The sequence below is a fragment of the Galleria mellonella genome, unplaced genomic scaffold (assembly GCF_026898425.1).
Source record: "Galleria mellonella isolate WM207_F2 unplaced genomic scaffold, CSIRO_AGI_GalMel_v1 utg38, whole genome shotgun sequence".
Classification (NCBI taxonomy): domain Eukaryota; kingdom Metazoa; phylum Arthropoda; class Insecta; order Lepidoptera; family Pyralidae; genus Galleria; species Galleria mellonella.
In genome coordinates this window covers 9,729,092-9,749,974 of record NW_026442090.1, presented here as the reverse complement: position 1 = coordinate 9,749,974, position 20,883 = coordinate 9,729,092, and the positions used below count along the sequence as shown (strand labels likewise).

At 30.4% G+C, this 20,883-nt stretch overlaps 2 protein-coding genes across 5 annotated transcripts in view; both read left to right on the top strand.

Moving 5' to 3' along the window:
* The first annotated feature begins 6,715 nt into the window (after positions 1-6,715).
* On the top strand, positions 6,716-13,688 carry LOC113522954 (dynein regulatory complex subunit 5-like). The gene is made up of 11 exons (XM_026908807.3): positions 6,716-7,213; positions 7,920-8,170; positions 8,261-8,438; positions 8,973-9,150; positions 9,455-9,642; positions 9,734-9,881; positions 10,680-10,857; positions 11,564-11,777; positions 11,960-12,093; positions 12,282-12,371; positions 13,296-13,688. Exons 1-11 carry the CDS (start codon positions 7,048-7,050, stop codon positions 13,422-13,424), a joined length of 1,854 nt encoding a protein of 617 aa, XP_026764608.2. The 5' UTR covers positions 6,716-7,047; the 3' UTR covers positions 13,425-13,688.
* A 343-nt stretch (positions 13,689-14,031) lies between these two features.
* Positions 14,032-20,883, top strand: part of LOC113523094 (formin-binding protein 1-like) — a 55,271-nt gene continuing 48,419 nt past the window's right edge. For 3 of the 4 annotated variants that reach the window (XM_026908974.3, XM_052897644.1, XM_031914165.2), the window contains exon 1: positions 14,032-14,313. In XM_026908974.3, coding sequence (XP_026764775.1) covers positions 14,290-14,313 — 24 coding nt within the window. In that variant the 5' untranslated portion in view covers positions 14,032-14,289. The remainder of the gene's footprint in view (positions 14,314-20,883) is intronic. The other variant, XM_026908973.3, reaches the window with a different exon arrangement.

The window sequence follows — 20,883 nt, the reverse complement described above, 5'->3', positions numbered from 1 at the left end:
ATATCGGGTTGTATAAGGCGATAAAATCTTCCTTTTATTGTACTTGTTTTTTCCCAATATTCCTTCCAGGCATACCTTAAATATATTTTTGGGAGACAAGCTAGGTCACTACAGTAATTATGATACGGATACATATCACCACAAGTTACAGCCTCTCTTGCAATAAGGTCAGCTTTGTCATTGCCGCTAATACCACTGTGTCCTGGTAACCAGGCAAAAGAAACGGAATACCTTCTCAACATGCAAAGATAAAGACTTTGTCTTATGTCACAAATAATGGGATAAACTGGTTTTGATTTAAACGGATATTTGGCTAGAGCTTGCAAAGAGCTCATAGAGTCAGTGAAAACTATTGCCTTATGTAATTTCATTAAAAGTATATATTCTACAGCTTTTAAAATACCATAGCATTCCCCGGTAAAAACTGAAGATTCCGGTGGAAGTTTAATTTTTTGAACGATATTAAATTGTGAATGAAACACACCCACACCTACACAACCGCTATTGTCTGGTTTTGATGCATCAGTAAAGATGTAGTGCCATTCATTCCATTCAATGTCAGTTATAAACATAAATTTGGCATTCAATTCTGAATCATTTTTTGATAACCCAAAATCATATTTAATATTAGGAGATAAAACTAAAGATTGATATGAGCATTTATAAATGGGAAAACAGGACGATGTAAAAGTGGGAGATTCTATGGATTTATATTTTTCATAACTTTGTATTAAACATGGAGGTTTTTTATGTTTCCAATAAGATGAAGACGAAATAAAGATATATAGTTGAGATAACTTTTGAATAAGCGGATGATCAGATAATTGTAAACAACGAAAAAAGAAGCGATCAGATAAATATTGCCTTCTTAAAACCAAAGGTGGATCACCGACTTCGAGCTGTAAAGCATTGATTGGACTTGATTTCATTGCTCCAGAGATAATCCTCAAGGCCTTTGATTGAATTAAATCCAATTTCTTAAAAGCAAATGAACTTCCTGGAGCTAACAAAAAAGTTCCATAATCAATGACACTCCTTATAAGACCATTATAAGCAAGTTTTAGTGAAACGGGATGTGCTCCCCACCAAACTCCAGCAAGGCACCTAAGAATGTTGAGGTTACGCTCACATTTCGTGGAAATATAATTACAGTGGGACAGACCTGTTAATTTATTATCTAGCACGATACCTAAAAATTTAATTTCAGTCTTTATAGGAATGTATGAGTTATCATAAAGCACCTTAATTTGTTGCGGTGATCTCATTCTTGAAAACAAAACTATACTACTCTTGGTTACAGAAAGATTAAGACCATTTGCATCTAACCACGTTTTTAACATATCTAATGAATCAGATAATTTGGCAGAAGCAGATTCTATGGACTTCGCAATAAAATATAATAAGAGATCATCAGCATATTGTAAAATTTTTACGGATTTATCAAGGAATGATTCTAGATCGTATGTGTATATGTTGAATAAAATTGGACTGAGAACAGATCCTTGTGGAAGGCCTTTCCATACTGTTCTAGATAATTTGGTATCTTCATCTAGATCCATATGTATTGTTCTTTCTGATAAAATATTAATAATGAAATTAGAAAGCATTACCGGTACATTTAAAGCTTGTAATTTAGTTTTTAAAATAGAAATTATTACATTATCATAGGCAGAATTTATATCTAAAAAGGCTGAGAGGATTGACAAATTTTGTGAGAAAGCTATATGAATATCTGAAATAAGAACGCTCACATTATCTAAGGTGCTCTTACCTTTCCTAAAACCAAACTGGTTCGGGGATAGTAAGTTATTACTTTCTAAAAACCATTCTAGACGGTTCTTCACTAAATGTTCAGCTAGCTTTAGTAAGACAGAGGAAAGTGCAACAGGACGGTATGAAGATGGTTCAGAAGGTGGTTTATGAGGCTTTAGAAATGGTATAATAATCTGAGACTTCCATGAAGTAGGTATATTTCCCGAAATAATTATGGAATTAATTATATTTAAAAAGTAAATTAATGTCGCATCGCTAGCATTTTTAAAAAAGGAATACGGTATACCGTCTTCTCCCGGTGCAGAGTCTTTAATACAAGCTAGAACACCTTTAAGTTCTACAAGAGTAAAAGGAGACTCAAGTTCGGATAATTCGTCAGAGACGGATAGAGAAATATTGTAAAGGCATTCCGGCACATAACTAGGAGCAAGGCGATCTAAAAATTTATTCGCTAAAGTTAAATCGAGTGCAGAACGTGATGTATGATCACTGAAGGCAGATCTGAATCTTTTAATATTATTCCAAACGACTGATGAATTAACTTCTGGACAGATAGAAGAACAAAATCTTCTCCAACCTTCCAATTTCTTTTTTTCAGTAGTTTTCGAGTAGAACGTGAAACTGCGGTGTAAATTTCAAAATTTTCTGATGTCATGTAATTATTATAATTTTTTTCAGCCTCTTTACGATTTTTAATTGCTTCCGTACAATCTTTGTCCCACCAAGGTGGGGAGGGAATTTTCCCTGAAGCACTATTTTTAACAGGAAATAATAAATCAGCAACCTCCTTCATATTAATTATCAAGTCATTACAACATTGATGTTCATTTCCATGATAAACAATAGGTAACTCCGATATTTTATTATCTAAATATTGTTTGTAAATATTCCAGTCTACATTTGATAAATTATATTTAAGTCGAGGACCACTCTTTCGACTTGAGGGAATGGAAATTGGAAAAGAAAGAATGAGGGGAAAGTGATCGCTTCCGAAGGTAGAGGAATGAGGATACCACGACAGTGAAGAAGCTAAATCAGAAGAACATATTGAAATATCAGGAGCACTAAACCCTTCATTCGGTGCAGTTCTACGTGTCGGTACATCTGAGTTAATAATACATAATTTGTAAGTGTCAATTATCGTCAGGAGTTTTCCACCATAAAAATTAGAAGTAGAACTGCCCCACGATTGGTGCTGAGCATTAAAATCGCCCATTACGAGAAAAGGTTTAGGTAAAATTGAAAATAATTGTTCTAGTTGTGAATATATTTGGCATGTAGGATCAGGAATATATAAAGTAACAAAACAGATACCATTTATAATTATAGCAGCTGCATTAATGCCGCTATATACAGGAAGCGAAAAAGAAGAAAAAAGAAGGGAGTTTTTGACCAATATGGCAACACCGCCATATCCGTCAGCTCTATCATCACGGAGACTTGTAAAGCCTGAAATCCTAAAAGGATATCCTGGCTTTAACCAAGTCTCTTGTAGAGCTATTATAAAAGGATTATATTTATTAATCAAATAAAATAAGTCTGATTTCTTATTTGTTATGCTACGACAGTTCCACTGAATTATTTGGACTTTGTAATCCATTGTGAGAAGTTAATAATTGAGAAAATACATTGTACATGGCATCGTTGGACGGTGGTAAAGTTGTTTGTATCATTTTTGATTGCGATAACACTTTAATAAGCATGAGAATAATATCAATGATGGATTGATTATTGTCAATATTATTTGATGATAATGCACAACCATTAGAGGGAGCAGGAATATTATATTCCTTAACTATGGCTTCATGGGCAGAACGATCATATCCTTGTTGTATTTTTTGAGGAGAGCGTGGTTTAAGTGTAACTGTTTTTTTATATGATGATTGTATATGTGGTAATGATGATTTCTCTTTAAGGAAAGAAGATTGAAAATGAGATTTATTGGAAGGAGATGATGATGTTAATACATCTGAATATAGTTTAGAAGTTGGAGGATGAAATTTTGATGCTTCAGCATAAGAAACACAACTATGGGCCATTGTTTCTTTAATGGCTTTCTGACGTGCATATTCAGGACATTTTTTACTAATTGCTGAATGAGAACCATTACACAAGATACAAGAAACATTTTCCTCATCTACTTCACATTTATCACCTGTATGATTTTGCCTGCATTTATAACACCGAGGATTTGAACGACACTGCATCTTGACATGTCCGAACCTACAGCAGTTATAGCATTGGATAGTAGGGTAAATGTACAAATCTACAGTTAATGATGTGTAAAACATAAATACTCTTTTTGGCAATATTTGTCCATCAAAAGTAATAACAATGGTTTCAGTATTAATAAAACTTGGTTGTCCTTCATTAATTGTCTTTTTCTTTATTCTTCTGGTTTTTAGAATTTTCCCACAACCTATCGGTACTGATATATTTTGGATTACTTCCTCTTCTGTCCAATCTTTAGGAATACCCCTCACAATTCCCATACGGGTTACATGGAAAGAAGGTATAAATGCCTTAAAATTATGTGTCACTAAGTTACTATTATTTAAAAATGCATTTGCATTTTCAAAATTTGAGAAAGAAAGCGATAAACGGTTTCTTCCTATTCTTTTGAGGCTACCATTCACTATATTATTTATCTTATTAGTGTGTAAAAAGCGACCAAATGCAATAGGATGTAATGTAGTGTTATCATTAGGATGTGTTTCATTTTTTTGTACATGAACGACATAAGGTGCTATATCCTCGGCATTGTACAAAGTTCTGCTTAAAGTACTGGGTGGAGAAGCAGGTTTAACAGACTCGGTATTGTTTACAACTGGTATTGATACTTGAGTTTGATTCTCATCTTCAATACATTGACAATCACTATCTTTAATTTTAGATTCAAGACCCTTGGTGTGCCTCCTTCGTTTTTTATTGCAATGTTTGCAAATGCGACGTTCACCACGTACTCGCTTACGTTTAGAACTTGCAACGCTAGAACCATCTGTGTCCATACTAGATTCACCTAATATATCAAAACTATTATTGAATGGAATAGTTATATTTGCAGACACCTGGGGGGTTGTCCCCCCAGGGTCTATAGGTGGATCCATAATGTTAATATAGGTAATTTACTTACCAATATTTACAGCAACAAACACTATTACTACAAAATATACAATTAAATATACAATCTAATACACAATATATAAAAAAGACTAATCCTTATATAAATAAAAATAAAATTAATTTAAAGAAGATCAAAAAACACTCCCGCTTTTTTAAACGTTTCCCGCGCTTTTTTTTTTTTCGACATTTAATTTGACAGCTCAGAATCTACGTTAGACACAACAGCTCTAACCTTCTATAAATATCTATGGACCCAATGTTGCTAACTAATTATATTTATTTACCCTTCTGACTTGTGTCATAATCATAGATTTAGAAAAATATCATCGCTTATATTAGTTTTTTATTTATTTTTTGCATAACATTGGATACAAATGCTTCATTCGCAAATTTAAAGTTCTTTTCTTTTTTCTTTTATACAACTTAGAATGGCAAATAAGCTGACAGCCCACCTGATGAAAAGTTGTAACCGTCGCCTATAGACATGAGCAGTACATGAGTTCTTATAATAGTTGGAACTTGGGACTAAATTGACCTAAATGGTAATGTTGAGAAGTCAAATAGTGGAGACTTCTTTTTTTTTAATTTCAGCAAGGAGCTAGTTTTAATCAATATGCCACCAACAACTGGAAACAAGACGGGATATTAAAAAGAAATGGAAAGGATTTTGCTGGGTTAATTGATATTAATGACATTACATAATTAATTATGGTCTCATATTAGAACGATATAAGGCATAAAATGGATATAGTAGAACCAACTTTTGATAAAAAGAGTCTGTATGAATGAGGTATGATCATTACGATGGGGAATGAGCATTTCTACGTAGTTTGATTGGCGCCACAAGTACTATTTTAAATCTACGTAAGAACATTTTAACAGTGAATAATCCTAAATAGTTTTTTTTTTTTTTTTATACCACTAATGTGGCAAACAAGCATACAGTGGTTACCGTAGCCTATGAACACCTGCAATACCAGAGGTATTACGCGTGTGTTGCCGACCCTAAAGAAACCTCTTTTCACCTCTCAGTAAATTCACGCTATATCCTACCCTTCAAACCGAAACACAGCAATGCAAACACAACTGCTTTACGGTTGAAACACAAATGAGAACATATACCTATTTATTTAATAAGAATGTATAATGATGAAATTCTGAAGTCAAAATAAAACAAAACTTAAAAGTTTCCTCATTCCGTTGTTAATTAATAATAAGGCACTTTGAAATTCGTTATAATCTTTAATTACCGTAGTCATAACTGTGAAACTTGCTGTGTGGTTCCGGTAAAGAATAGGTCATCTCTTTCTTTCATCGTATCGGAAAAAGCAATTAAGGAACCTTAATGGTCGAAGGATGGGCAGAAACGTTCCTCTTACAAATAAAATATTACCAGAACCTAACTGCAGTAGACAACTTTCCTGCAAAGTATGGCAATTACTGGCAAAACTTCCTCAATAAGAGGAGGCCTATGTTCAGTAGTCGATAGTCGATATCGATTACGAGTGTCAAAGTGAGTTTTTTTTTTTATTTATTACTAACTGTTTTCTGTGGCTTTACCCACATGACTCAATATATTAAATATCCTATATGTTAATTTAAGATGTCACCTACCCATGTACTAAATTTCATGCAAATCTACTTAGCTATTAAGGCGTAATTAAATAAGAAACATACAAATATCTAAACATCTAAACATCATTATAAACTTTCTCATTTACAAGTATATCACCTAGCAGGATTTTGTTTCTTATGTTTTCGCGTTTTAACGGTTCAAGCAATAATTATACAATTTGGTTATTTTTTATTCTAGTTACAGGAAAGAAGTTACAGACATATGTATCCAGTAGTCAGTCTGATAGATAAAATATTTACTCTACATAATACGAACACGTTCCAAGTTACATTTAAACATACAAGTATGATATAATTAAACATATTAAAACAAGATTTAATCAATATGTTTATACACTTGTTCCAAATATTTAATCAACCATCCCAGGCAACGTAAAAATATTAATTTAGACGGAGATTGCACATACAAAATTACGTATTAAATCAATAATCCCAGGCAACCCAACAAGTATAAAGACGACATTTCACTATCATCATCACATCAACTTTCGTCAATTTATACAATATTATCGTGCTATGAAATTCAACAGTAGCATTCCCGTAAATACGTATTTAACTTATAAAAACAATGATAATTTGGAACCTAATAGAAAAATTAAATCAGAAGATTTTGAATGGGACTTCAATCATCCACTTTCACTAGTTTCTTTAAGTATACAAAAGTTGAAAGAAAATTGGCTGGGTAAGTTTTTGAATAAAATAATGAAAATATATGATTAAGAATATCAAGAATTATTATGTATATATGAATTATTATCTTACTGTATTTCTATGTATAATGTGTATATATGGATTTATTTAAGTATGTATCAGTAACTTTAAATGTACATTTATATATTCCCATTATCGTACGTAGTATATCTCTATATATATAATATATAAAATAACGAACAAAGTTTCGTGCCTCCAGTCATACTATTTATAAATACTCTTCTCCATCCAAAGGTTGCCTAGAAGACATCGCTCTTAGCGATAAGGCTGCCCATTGTTTTCTTAGTGTAATATTTTCTTGTATTTGTTAGTATTTATAATAAGTTTGCTATTGTAATCTTATGGAGGAGACAATAAAGAATATCTATTTATCTATCTACCTTAGTCCTCAGGAATGTCAACGCATGCAGTGTATCATAGGCTTAATAGTATACTCTTTTGTATCCATGGTACTGTTCATGTCTATAGCTATCACTTTCCATCAGGTGGGCCGTCAGTTTGTTTGTTATTCTATGTTGCATAAAACAAATATCCCGGTCACGCGGACGAAGTCACAAGCAAAAGCTAGTACACAATAGGATGGCGTATGAAATTATTAAGTAGGTATCTACCTCGATACGCGAAAGAAGTGATAAGTGTAGACCATTTTTAATAAGCTTAAACCAATATGGTTTTAGGTACACCACGATTGGAGCAATTAGTGGCTAAAGATCGAGAATTTTTTTTGGAAATTTTGAATACTAACGTGCCACTGCAGATTTTAGTTGATAATATAAAAAGTGATATATTTTGGAAAAGATGCTATAAATCAAAATGGTCTGATTCGCCTATAGTAACGGAAGAAAAGAAATGGATAAACGTATTCATGGAACGGCACTATGCAGATATATTAGAGAATATGAATCCTCGTCTATACGATCCTGAGAAGGTAGCGTTATTAATATCTAGGTAATATTTACATAAATTATACCTTGAGTATTTTTAGTTAATGATATTTTTATTTACAATTACTCACCAGGTAACTACGTTAGTGAAATTATGTGGTCCTTATATACAGTCATTAGCAATTCGCAGCTTAGTACCTTCCGATATTCCAGTCCAAAGGATCACATCTCCGGAAATGGCAGATTTGATCACAAGCCAAAGAATTAAAAGTGAAAAGCCGTTACTGAAAAAGGGTGAAACTTTATCTAGAGGTATTATCATCATTGATATTTAATTACTAGTTAGATAGATGGATAATATAGGTATAATTAAATATATTAATGCACCACTTTTCATTTCAATCCAAATACGTAATAAATATATCTAACAAATACTAATAATTTAAGAGGGATTCGGTAACAAACATTCAAACATTTCTATTCTGGTAGAAGTACGGGATATAATCGGAAATAATTTTTTCGTGTTTTATAAAAAAAATTTCATGCGTTTTTCAGATTAACTGACATTTTATAAACACACATATACACAATGGTATCGAAATCAGTCAGTTATTATTTATTAAACATAAACACTTTATAAATACAAATGCCTTTCGAAAAGATTTGTCGCTGATTTATTATTTTACATTCAAGTGATATACATATCGTATAAATTCATAATTATTAAAAAAAAATTATAAAATAAATTATTTGGTAGAAGTAATTAATAAACAAAAAACAATTTTAGGTAATGTGTTATTAATAATTACTTATAATTATATAGGTTTTTTAAATAAATTGTTTTAGATCATATATCCCTACATGCGGCTATAGGAAGTTTAACAAATTTAGTGGAATTACATATCTCCTATCAATTAAAATATACAGGAACAAATTACCGTAGAGATCAATTTCAGTTTACTAACAATGATGCTAAAAATCTAGCACGTGGATTAGAAAAATGTAATCAATTAAAAATCTTAAGGTAAGTAAAAGTTATTAAACGGACTAATTATAATATATAATAAAATAATCCTGCTATATGTAGATACTATTACTCACATGCTAAGAGTTTGTACAACTAATAGACATAATCAAATACATTTATACAATGTAAAATGGTACGTATTGTAATTGAATTATTGTAGGATGAAGCAGTATGTTAACGTTTAAAGTTGTATATTAGAAAACTAGTTATATAGTTTATTCAATTTTGAGCTATTTACCTACAAATACAGAATCTTAAAACTTAAAACCGTATAATAAATAATTACTCGTTTTTTCTACAGAATCACTAGAACAGACATGAACTGTCATAGAGTAAAATATATTCTCCGCGGTCTATCTGATAACCAAAATATAGAAACTATAGACTTTAGTCATTGTAAAATTGGAGACGATGGTTCATCTTCTTTGGGAAAATTTATTGCTAGACATAACAAATTAAGAAATTTAGTATTGGTGGATAACTGTTTTGGTACGTAATAATAATAATATAATGATCACATAATCTAATGAGTTTGCATCCAAATAATAAAAGGATATATTTTTTATTTTGCATATTATAGGACCAGCGGGTGCAGAACATATTTCACACGCTCTTAATCATCCTGCCTGTGGAATTCGCAACCTTGATCTTAGACTTAATAATAGACTAGGTTCTGACGGAATTGCCCATATAGCAGTATCAATAGCAAGAGGATGTAACTTAATCTCGTAATTAACTTTTTAGTTTATTAAAATATATTATGTTTCGAGTTATACACATATTATTTAATATATTTTCATGGTACAGAGTAGACTTTCAGTATTTACATTTAACTAGTGTTATGTAGTTCAACGAAGTTAGCCCCAAAGCTGGACGAATATTATAAACAATCAATTTGACTGAATATTTGAAGTGATATAATAAATTATTATGTACCTAATTATCCTGCGGAGTATAGTATGTAGTTTTTAAACCTTATTTATTATTAATATACCTTTGATATTAATATACCTATTATAAGGACAAAGTTAAATTTGCAATAAAGAAACGATGTTTTATATAATAAATTTTGTGCTCCACACTTTAATTAATTGGCATGACTCATTATGCTACATTAGAAATATGGCTTCCCTTATACTGTTTAAAAAAATAACCATGAGCCGTCTACTCGTATTTATCCTTTTGAAGATGTCGCTTCATTTCTAGGGTGGGTGTATTTATATAGTACTCAACAACTATATATAAAATCTACAAAATGGATACTAATTTTCAATTACTATAATATACAGTAATAAATACTAATTGCTGAATACTATCCATCTTTAGTGATATTTCGACATATGTTTTCCATTATTACTTAATTGTAGTATTGATAAGATTATGAAAGATCTACTAACCGTACGAGTCTCGCTTTGGATTTATTTTAGGGATTCATACAGTTATTTAAATATATCGTTTACTGCTTAATGATAAATTTATAAATCCATCTACACATGAGACATACTTACCACTTGAAAAATTTGCAGGTTGAATATTTCTGGTTGTGGTATAAAACCAGGTCCACTAGTAAAAGCACCCGCAGGAGTTTGGTCGGCTACAAGTGCTGAAAATCCACCAAGCTGTGGAGACTTATTGGCAAGAGCTATTGGATTAGTGAAAACACCATTAAGGTCATTGGATATCAGCGTAAATGACATTGGTTCTGTGTGTATTATAGGCAATTATAATTTTACATTTTAATAATAAACATATAACTTTATTAAACATATACTTTACTTAAATTCTTGTTAAATCAATAGCGATGATATATACACATAATTTTCTTATTAATATGATTTAAGTAGCAGGAAATAACTAGTTTTTAGAACAAAAAGTTTTACTTATACTTAATTTGGAATCACTAATTTCACTAATATTTGCTAAATTAAAGCAAATATTAGTTTTTGCTTGCGACTTTTGAAGGTATCTTATGATTTTAGAAATAGAAAAATATGCGATATAGGACATTTCTAGATAATGTATCAAGATAAAATATACACCAGTTTTTATATTCGACTTACGAACACTACTGTGAAAACCATATTCAATTTTATACATTAATTTTTGTGTATGATCGGATAAACAGGGAGTCAATAATTTTTAAAATGAATATTGTAGTTTTTATTACTGTTATGAAAACCCGTATTAATTTTACTTAATTTCTTCTATGTACAGATATAGTTAATACAATTTTAACACTTTGGAGCAAAATAAAAATATTGACTAAGTCGGTATTTTTACTTTGTTACAGAAAGATTTTTTATCTTTGTTCGTTGTTTTATAATGAGTAACACCATAACGTTACTATTTGCAGGTACTAAAGGTTTTAAGTTTTTTCAGTAGATATCAATTATTTTTTATTATTTTGCAGCCTAGTGATAGTACTCTATCGAATGCGATTTGTTTAAGTTACATAGTAGATATAAACTTAAAAAGATCAGGTATGAGTCCCATCGCAATGGCAATTGCGGAAGCAGCCGCTGCAGCTCAAAGGCTTAGGCGAGAAGCGGAAAAGGGAATTAGATTTCGTAGAAGTGCTGGTAGAGTACTGCAAGCTCGAAGAGTTGCCAAATGTATGAACATTGGTCAGTATTTTGTACATAATTATATATATATATATATATATATATATATATATATATATATATATATATATATATATATATATATATATATATATATATATTATTTGTATTATAATTTCTATATAATTGTATTTACTATATAGAATAACATAGGATTTTATATACTTATTTTGTTGGTACAGATGCTGATCCAATTTTATTAGCTCAACAATTATCAGCTCGACCTTCCATAGTTTCCGTTGCATCAGAAGAAGGTGTTTACAGTATACAAACACAACCTTTACCTTCAGATTTTGGCTTCGTACCCGCTCTAAAAGTAAGTAACTATAAGAGTTTTGTTAAATAAAACAAAATCAACTTGTGTCAGACTACTGCTAGATAGGGACTAGATGCTACTTAGTCTTAATTAATTAATAATTAATATAAATATATTCATCTAACGCGAACATTAAAAATGTATTTTTATAAACATTTTATGTAATATTAAAATTTATGATTTTACAGAGTCCTTTGCAATCATCTCGTGCTTCATCTATTACTGGGCCACCAACATCAAGAAGATCTAGCCATCATATAATTTTAGAACCTGTGAAGGTAATTTAACAATAATTATGTTAATACCAATAATTTATGACGTTAATATCTAAAATAATACTAGGTCTCAAATTATTTAATTGATTCTTATTAATAATGACGTTCATCAGTGGACAATTAAAGGCTGATATGATGATGATAATGATGAATAATAACGTTAAAGCACTTATGAATAACTCAATAGTTATTCACAATAGGAAGTACCTTATCAGATATTCCTTTTTACAAAAAAAAAACTGAAAATACTAAAATCCTACCTGGAAATTGTTGCTTTAGTTTATCGTTTGTAAGAATTTTTCATAATTTAATGCGGGAAATAATATAATTAACATTATTTCACGTAATTGATATTTTAGTTTTCAGTTAATATTTATTTATATACTAGCGAGCTGCCTCGACTTCGCATAGGTACACGTTACATCATATCACCTTAAAAACCTCTAAAATTATCAGTGTTTCTCTATTATATTATGCATGTATTATACATATAAACCTTTCTCTTGAATCACTCTATCTATTAAAATAAACACATCAAAATCTGTTACGTAATTTTAAAAATCTAAACATACATAGGGACAGACAGACGGGAAGCGACTTCGTTTTATACTATGTAATGATGATGATAGTGGTAGTGATGATGATGTACGTAGATATGTATACATATCATAAAATTATACTGCTTAGAATAGTTGTTCTATTACCTATATAGAAACTATCTTATCTCTGTATTGCATATACAATAGGGTGAGGGACTACTATATATCAATGACATCTACTAAAAATATCGATATTGCAATAAAATTGTTGGTAAATATACTTATTTACTAACAATTTTATTACTTCGATCTCTATGCGTATCTCTTGGTATAAACATTTTACAAGACTTTTCTGTAACTGGGTATAATCCTTTTTTTTTTATTATAGGAAATACGTCGCACAGCTCTGGTCCGACGAGGTTCTGATGGCTCTTTGCTTAAATCTCGCCGTGCAACATTTGAAAGGCATATTAAAATCTTTGTTTCTACCGAAAATGAAGACTTGGAAGATGATTAATAATTGTGTTCTGATATAATATGTTCGTTTCTCTACGAACCTATATTGCTGAAAACAAGTTTACTTACTTCATTCTTTTTAAGAGTTCTAAAGTAACATAACTATTTATTTATTTATTCATTCATTTATTGAATGGGAATGGAAAGAGAGAGAAACGAGAAAAAAATAAGAGAGAAAGATAGAACTTAGAAACGACCAAAGAAAAATAAAAACGCCATAATGTATTTTTCTTGTAACCGGAATAAAATTACATGATTTTATTTTTACAATCACAGGTTTTATTCAACTGTTTATGTCATAACATTGAAGTACTTATTTATTTAAAATAGTAATGGATAAGATTAATAATATGTTTTTATAGTGAAATCTAAATTATATTATTTATTTATTTTTACTTCATTATTCAATAATATCGGAAAAAAGGAAAATAAATCTTTAAAATGCATACAAATAATATTAATATTCATATTAATTATGCATTGTGTATTTTTTTTATTATTACCTAACATAATACTAAGTACAATAAAGTGGTAACATTTTCCATAGACAAATATAGTATTTTGTTTTGCTCATCATTAATCAGTAGCGTGTACTCTGTGTACAACAGAAAGCTTAACTGTCAGTGAGTGACATGACATCGAAGAAGTTTGACTGTTGGCTAGCTAGTGAGAGCCAATTTTTTGAATCGAATGTCACGTCAGTTTAGTTAGTCAGCCATGTTTATTTCCTTGGAATGTGTTTGGAAATGGTGGTAGTGATAAAAAAATTATAATTGTGTAGATATTTCCATAATTTTCTTGTTTAAAACGGTGTAAGTGAAGTTTAAATGTGTTATTCGTGTAAGTGAAGTGAAACAGTTGCGAAAATGAATTGGGGCACAGAGCTTTGGGTAAGGGTTTACAATCCATTTGTTTAGAATTTGTTACTAAATTACCTACCTTATAAATAAATATTTTTATACTAGCCGTTAACTGTCCTTTGCTAAACATAGGGGCTTTTGCCAGTAGTTGCCACGCTTGGCAATCTGGTTGTATCCGCAGTTAGGCTTAGGTGATGTTTTAAGAAGGATGCTGCTGTTCATTCCTCAACCATCCAGGTCCCTTAGTCGCCTTTTATGACACCCACAGGAAAAGGAGGGTTAGTCCATTCTATGTTGGGAGCACATGGCTATATAATTATAAATTAATATTCCAAAAGAATAATAATAACAGTTTAATGTTTATTTTAATATTTTTTGTTTGAGAAATGCTCTACAAAAAAATGTGTGCAAAGGTACCCTCTCTTCCACTCTTGTTTCTGTTTTCAAGCACCTGTGATTGCATGGCTATTTTTCAGTTGAAGTTGGAATATGGCAGTGATAGTATAATACTTTAGTTCTCAGGTGTTCTGTAACTATTACACTGTATTTTGTGTGCCCATGGTGTTGTTTTTGTTTATATAATGTATTGTTACTGTTGTCCATTAATTCCAATATCTACTTAAACAGTAGGTATTTTCAAGTAATTTATTTGTCATTTGGAAAACAATTTTTTTGTTTATTTTATGCTATCTTTGAATATGAGAAATAGGTGAAAAGTCCTGTGCGTTTATATAAGGTTGATATATATATTTTTTATTAAAATCCATTCAAAGTTTGAATTTAGTTTTTGGAAAAAACACACAAAAAGGAGACTTTCCTTTTTGTGTGTTTTTCTTTGTATAAGCAAAATGGTTTTTGTGAATAGTATTTAATAAGGTATAAGTAAGTACCTTCTTTAATGATTTGACACAAAACTCTGAGTCATTATTCAAATTCCATTATTATTAAAATACAATTTAATAATATTCATCATTAAAATATGTAAGTAGTTAGTTAATAGGCTAATGAATCATTATCAAATTCTTTAGTTTAAGTATATAGAATAAATATTATTTTATTTGTCTTTAATTGTGTACAATAATTGCTTACAACTAGATAAATGCATATTTAAAGCTAGAAAAATCATAAGACTTAACTCTGTAGAAACTCCTTTTGAAATTTAATGTTCATATTGATGCACTGTTCATGACTATATCTGATGATTACAAAAAATATATACATATTTGTCATGCCTGTCTCCTACCTGGAACTAACCTCCCCATTACTATCAATCCCTTCCCCCCGCCACTCTCCCATTAGGTTAGGCAGGAACATTAAACTGCCAAGTGCTTCAATTCAAACAGACATCTTTCGCTTCCTTCATGTTCATCAATCTTGCTCTCTTACATTCTTGTTGGTTACAGGTACTTTAAATTTGGTCCTTTTTTGGTAAATCACCTATATGGTTGACACACATTCTTTTAAAGTAGCCCATACCAACTCTCCATTCAATCATACTCGGTAAATCTCTTTTGGAATTTTTGTTACATCCATCCTCCCCAAATGACCAAACTAATGCAGCATTCCTGTACACAAATATCTATTCATTCTGTGTTTTAGTTTGAAGGGTGGGAAGGAATACCTAGTCCTAAGCCAGTTCAGATAAGTTTATCTCAATTTATCGCTTAAATCAATCTGAATCCAGATATTAATATTGTTAACATTAATATTATTATTTATATTAATGTTAAAGTCAATTTAATAATTGGTTATTCATTAAACTATTTCAATAATACTTTTAGCAATGACCTGTGCTATATTCAGTACATATAATATAATTTGCTATAATAATCATTATTTACAAAAATGTATTTGTTTGAATATAAAACATATGTTTCTTAGATATTACTATGGGAATATGATGTAATAATGAAAAAGTGAATATTATGGGTCAACAAAACAATTAAAATTTAGAATCTGAAACAAGTGCTTTATTTTCCATTGCATCTATATCTTCACAAACATCAACTCTGCATCCTCTCTTGGCAAACAATGGGCTACTTCAAACAATTCAATGGTAGCTATCGCTAATACTTACATATTGTGTGCTAATCAATGAAACAACAATAAGATCAACAACACAAGTATGCCTGTCACATATATACATATACATGAATTAAATAAGATTGTGGAACATTAACATTTTTTATTAATTTAAATTTATACAAAATTATAGACAACTATACCTTAGAGTATGTTGTTTCTACTGGATCTGTGCTTCATATGGAGGGTTGCCATATTGAAGTTTATTATTTCTGAGACTAATAACAGTTTTAACAGTAATATAGCTTTTTATGTTGTGTAAAATTTGTTAGTGATATAATATAAAGATAATTAACCTAAATTATTTCTGTTATCTTTAAGGGCAAATGTCTGGGACAATATTGTAATATATTTTTTTTAAATATATATTGATAGATTTTTTCTGTAATTCTGGGATTTCCTACATTTTTGTTACTCTGTAACTCTAAGTTCATTATTGTTGTAATACTACTCCACACTAGCTAATCACTTGCAGTTGACTATAAGATGTTTTTAATTTACCTTTTGTTTTTAGTTTCTAATTTACGATGCAAACAAATATTAATTTGATGATAATAACATTGAGCTCTAAATAAGTAGTTATTTGAATCTCTAGCAATATTTTTTGTCTTTTTTAAGGTATTATCTGACTTGTCCATTGATATATAAACATTAATTTTAGAGCTATAATCAATTCTAGATGTAGGTTTCCTCCTCCAGAAGCAGGAAAAGACACTGTAAGAATTAGTTTCTCTTCTAGAATTATAAATGTCCTTACAATAATCATATATATACATTTTTTACTAATAATGTGTTACATACGACGTTATTTATTGAAATGATAATATATTTTGTTTTTTAATGCATTTTTATTATTGAAATAATGTTTATTTATTAGCACAAAGATTTATTTAATGAAAGCTACTCATGTATTGTAACAATGTGACGTGATAGAAATAGAGCGTCAAAAGGACTGCATCCAGGCTGCATAAAGGGGACAGATCGTTCCATCGCACAATGCCGTTAGTTACATAATCTGTATTGTTGACCATTTGCTTATGTAGCAAAATTATTGTATTTGACTACTATGAGGCAACGGTCATTGCTCTCTATATACACGCACATACGTAAACGTTTCGTATTACTATTGCAGTGTTCATTTTGATCTAGAAGTGCGCGAGAGTGGTCAGCGTTGGCAAGCTGCAAGGCCGGTGGCGACCCGCATTCCATACTCGACTTGTTACTTGTGAAATGAGACCATTTGGTGCCCACCTCAAACCTATCTGCACGTATGAATTACGTACATAAGAAATCTCTGTCATAAACGATTCGATCATCGTAGTAATCTTATAATCTATTACAGTGTTTTAAAGTTATACGCTAAAGTTTAATACAATAACAAAATTACAGCTGAGAACAGGTGTTACGCCATCCAATTATCGTGTTTTGTCCCTGAACTAGTTTGCTAAGCGTTTTGTAATTCGACCTGGATAGTGATTTCAGTCGGATGATAGAGTACGTCAAGCAAGCATCAAATGGATAGATACTGTGTTACATCTGGCTACGTCATATTCAAAGCTTAACACCTTATCTGTGCTTTCATTTCCCGCACTCCTGATGTGTGGCGTTATACTTGTTATAAAGTCTATGGTTCCAGTTTTCTTTTCCTTTAATTAACCCGACATGATACTTCAAAACAAATTACTTGTTATATTTCTTAAGTAGCGAAGCAAACGTAAAAGAGTTTGGAAAAAGTCTTTTAATTGACACTGAAGTGACTTAATGAAAATATTGTTTCTGCCATTTTAGTTCAAGGCACTAAATGCTAGCTACTGATTAAACCATCGAGTACATCACAAGATAAAAAACTTTTTAGCAATACCTAGTTCAATTACTTCTTTTACAGCAATATTATTATTCTTAACTTTATATAATAATTACATGGTCATTAACAATTATAAGGTTTGCACTTTTACATTTTTGAGAGATTTATATTTACGACAATAGAACATAAAATCCTTCTCTTTGAATTTAATTTGTTAGAAGGTATGAGAAAGTTATAATTGCTAATAGTATACTGTTTCGTTGATTTGCATAATTATTATCAGATAATTGCAAATTCGTCTGTTTGGAGCGTATTATTGAACGAAAAATTCTATGTTAAAACCCGTTTTTGCTAAGAATCATAACATCAGGATCTCCTGTCCAGTTTTGTTGTCCAATAATTGTTATCATTTTTAATATCTATACGACCATAGTTTTTCTTAAATTTAGAAGTTCACGTTATTTCAGAGAATTTGTCTTCAACATTAGATTAGTTCAATCTTAAATATATGAATTCTCTAAAATAGGCGCAATAAGATTAATAAAATATTTTACTTCTTGTCGTATATTAATAATTACAAGTACGGCATTCGAGTATTCTGATATTTCCCTATAGTTGACTGGGAGAGAATGCTTTTAGCATTAAGTCCGCCATGTACACATATTTGTACTAATGAATAAATAAATGAATACTATACCTATAAACATCTTTCTATTCTTTTTATTCCATTCTTGCTTTATCCACGGTCATAATTCATTTTAAGCATATAATAGTTCAGTTTCAGGAGATTTCTTTCGTAGGTAGCATACGGACTATTTGGTTATTATAGTTTAGTCTGGGACTCCCACGGTATTCGCATCCTTACACTTTTACATTGTTTTTCGTTTTGTCTACCATAGTACTATGGTACCTAAATTTAAATTGATATCTCTATGGCTGTCATATACGAACGTATGGCTGTCATACGTGGGTAACAAATACAGTGACATTAAATAAAAAGTATATATAACCTAGAATTTCTTTTATACTTTTCATTAATGTAATAGCATTAGCATTAATCATAATATGCCCTTTCATCGCTTTCGAAATACAGAAGAACAGTTACATTGATTACTTTACAAGTTTTGACTATAGTGCTTAACCAGCTTTTACTGGCAATGATTAGGCGGATCTGCCTACTTTTCGAAAAGATACGGTAAAATATAATGCGGTTATAAATTCACGATTTTGTAATCATGGAAGACCTGTTTTAAAGCGATTTCCAAAAGGAGGCGGTTCTGAATTCATTAGATTTTATGTAGTGATGATATCGCCAACACGGACCAGTTTTCACAGTTTCTTTTTCAAATATATAGGGTTTACCCCCATGTTTGTCCAAAATTAATTTTGTGAACAATGAGGCAGCTATTTTTCTTTGCAGAGCTAAAAGTTCTTTGTTGCGAAGCAAAATTTACTTGAAGATGTTATGTACTTCGCTGTTTAAAGATGTGTGTGTGCGGCCATGTTTAAATCGTGAACACAGACTCGGGATTTTTTTTGCAGCGCAAAATGTATTTGTTGTATAAAACTATTAAGTACAGCTTTATCCGCAACTTTACTGATAAGGATTGTTGTTATTATTTTATTTTGTATAATAGTCTAATCATAGTAATATAATATCTAATCATAATATCGATAATTATAAAAATAAAGAATGCCTAGTAATATTTTTTACTGTATAACAAAAAACGCTAGCAAACGCACCGACCTTGAATTTAATAAACTATAAGTTTCAACTTCGATTTTGATTGCCTGCGGGTCACACACGCAGGTGTAGCTCAAAAGTCAAATTATATACGTCGAAAATGTCGGTGGGTGGCGAAGAAAGTTCTATTTTATTTCTTCATGTAACATGACTGAATTCATAGTGTTCTCTATGTCCACCACTGAATGGTTGAAAGTTGAAATATTATTTTGTTAAACTTACGTCGATATTGCAAATAACCTAAGTTAACCTAAGATATTTTGTCATTAAGACTGATCGCCCTTAATTTTTCTAATTTTATACGTTATTAATTTGATTTGTACCTAAATTATTTGATTTATTAAACAATTTCATAAGTGCTATTGCCAAATTGTAATATAATGCCTTAAAATGCTTTAGAAAACAGCATGAAATAGTGTATGCTATCAGGATTCTTTGACATTCACATCTTGGTATTAATTTGTCTGTACGACAGTAGTTTTGAGAAAGAAAATATCATGGAATGTCTACTAAACTAAATCTAATATATTGTGACGATGGTATGTTAGTTGAATTGACTCAATGGTGCTCGATAAACCCACGTGTTTTACTATATATTATCTTAAATAGTGTTTGTGGGCCGACCGTTCGAGAAAAAAATATCAAGAGCGTATCGAACACGCATTAATAGGATTCCGTCGATTTTTTAGTAGTTTTTTTAAGTAAAATCGCTTTTATTACATAATTTTCGTCACATTCCTTTCTGTAACTAAATGTAAAGTGACAAAAATATTTTTCATTACTATTTTTGTTAATATTTTTCAGTTAAAATATATAATTTTTATACAATACAAAATTTACGCTGTAATAGACAAATAGATATTAGCAAATTACAGGAATTTTGTAAAACAAAACTTTGGTCACAGAACCCAAAAAGACACCCAATCTATTATGGTTGTCTCTGGGCGATGATATCATACATAGATTTTAT

What these genes read in the sequence shown, in the direction of transcription:
- LOC113522954 (XM_026908807.3), top strand. Translation starts at nt 7,048, where the DNA reads ATGAAATTCAACAGTAGCATTCCCGTAAATACGTATTTAACTTATAAA. An exon ending in GCTTCGTACCCGCTCTAAAA is followed by an intron (nt 12,094 to 12,281) that starts GTAAGTAACTAT and finishes ATGATTTTACAG; the next exon opens with AGTCCTTTGCAATCATCTCG. An exon ending in TAATTTTAGAACCTGTGAAG is followed by an intron (nt 12,372 to 13,295) that starts GTAATTTAACAA and finishes TTTTTATTATAG; the next exon opens with GAAATACGTCGCACAGCTCT.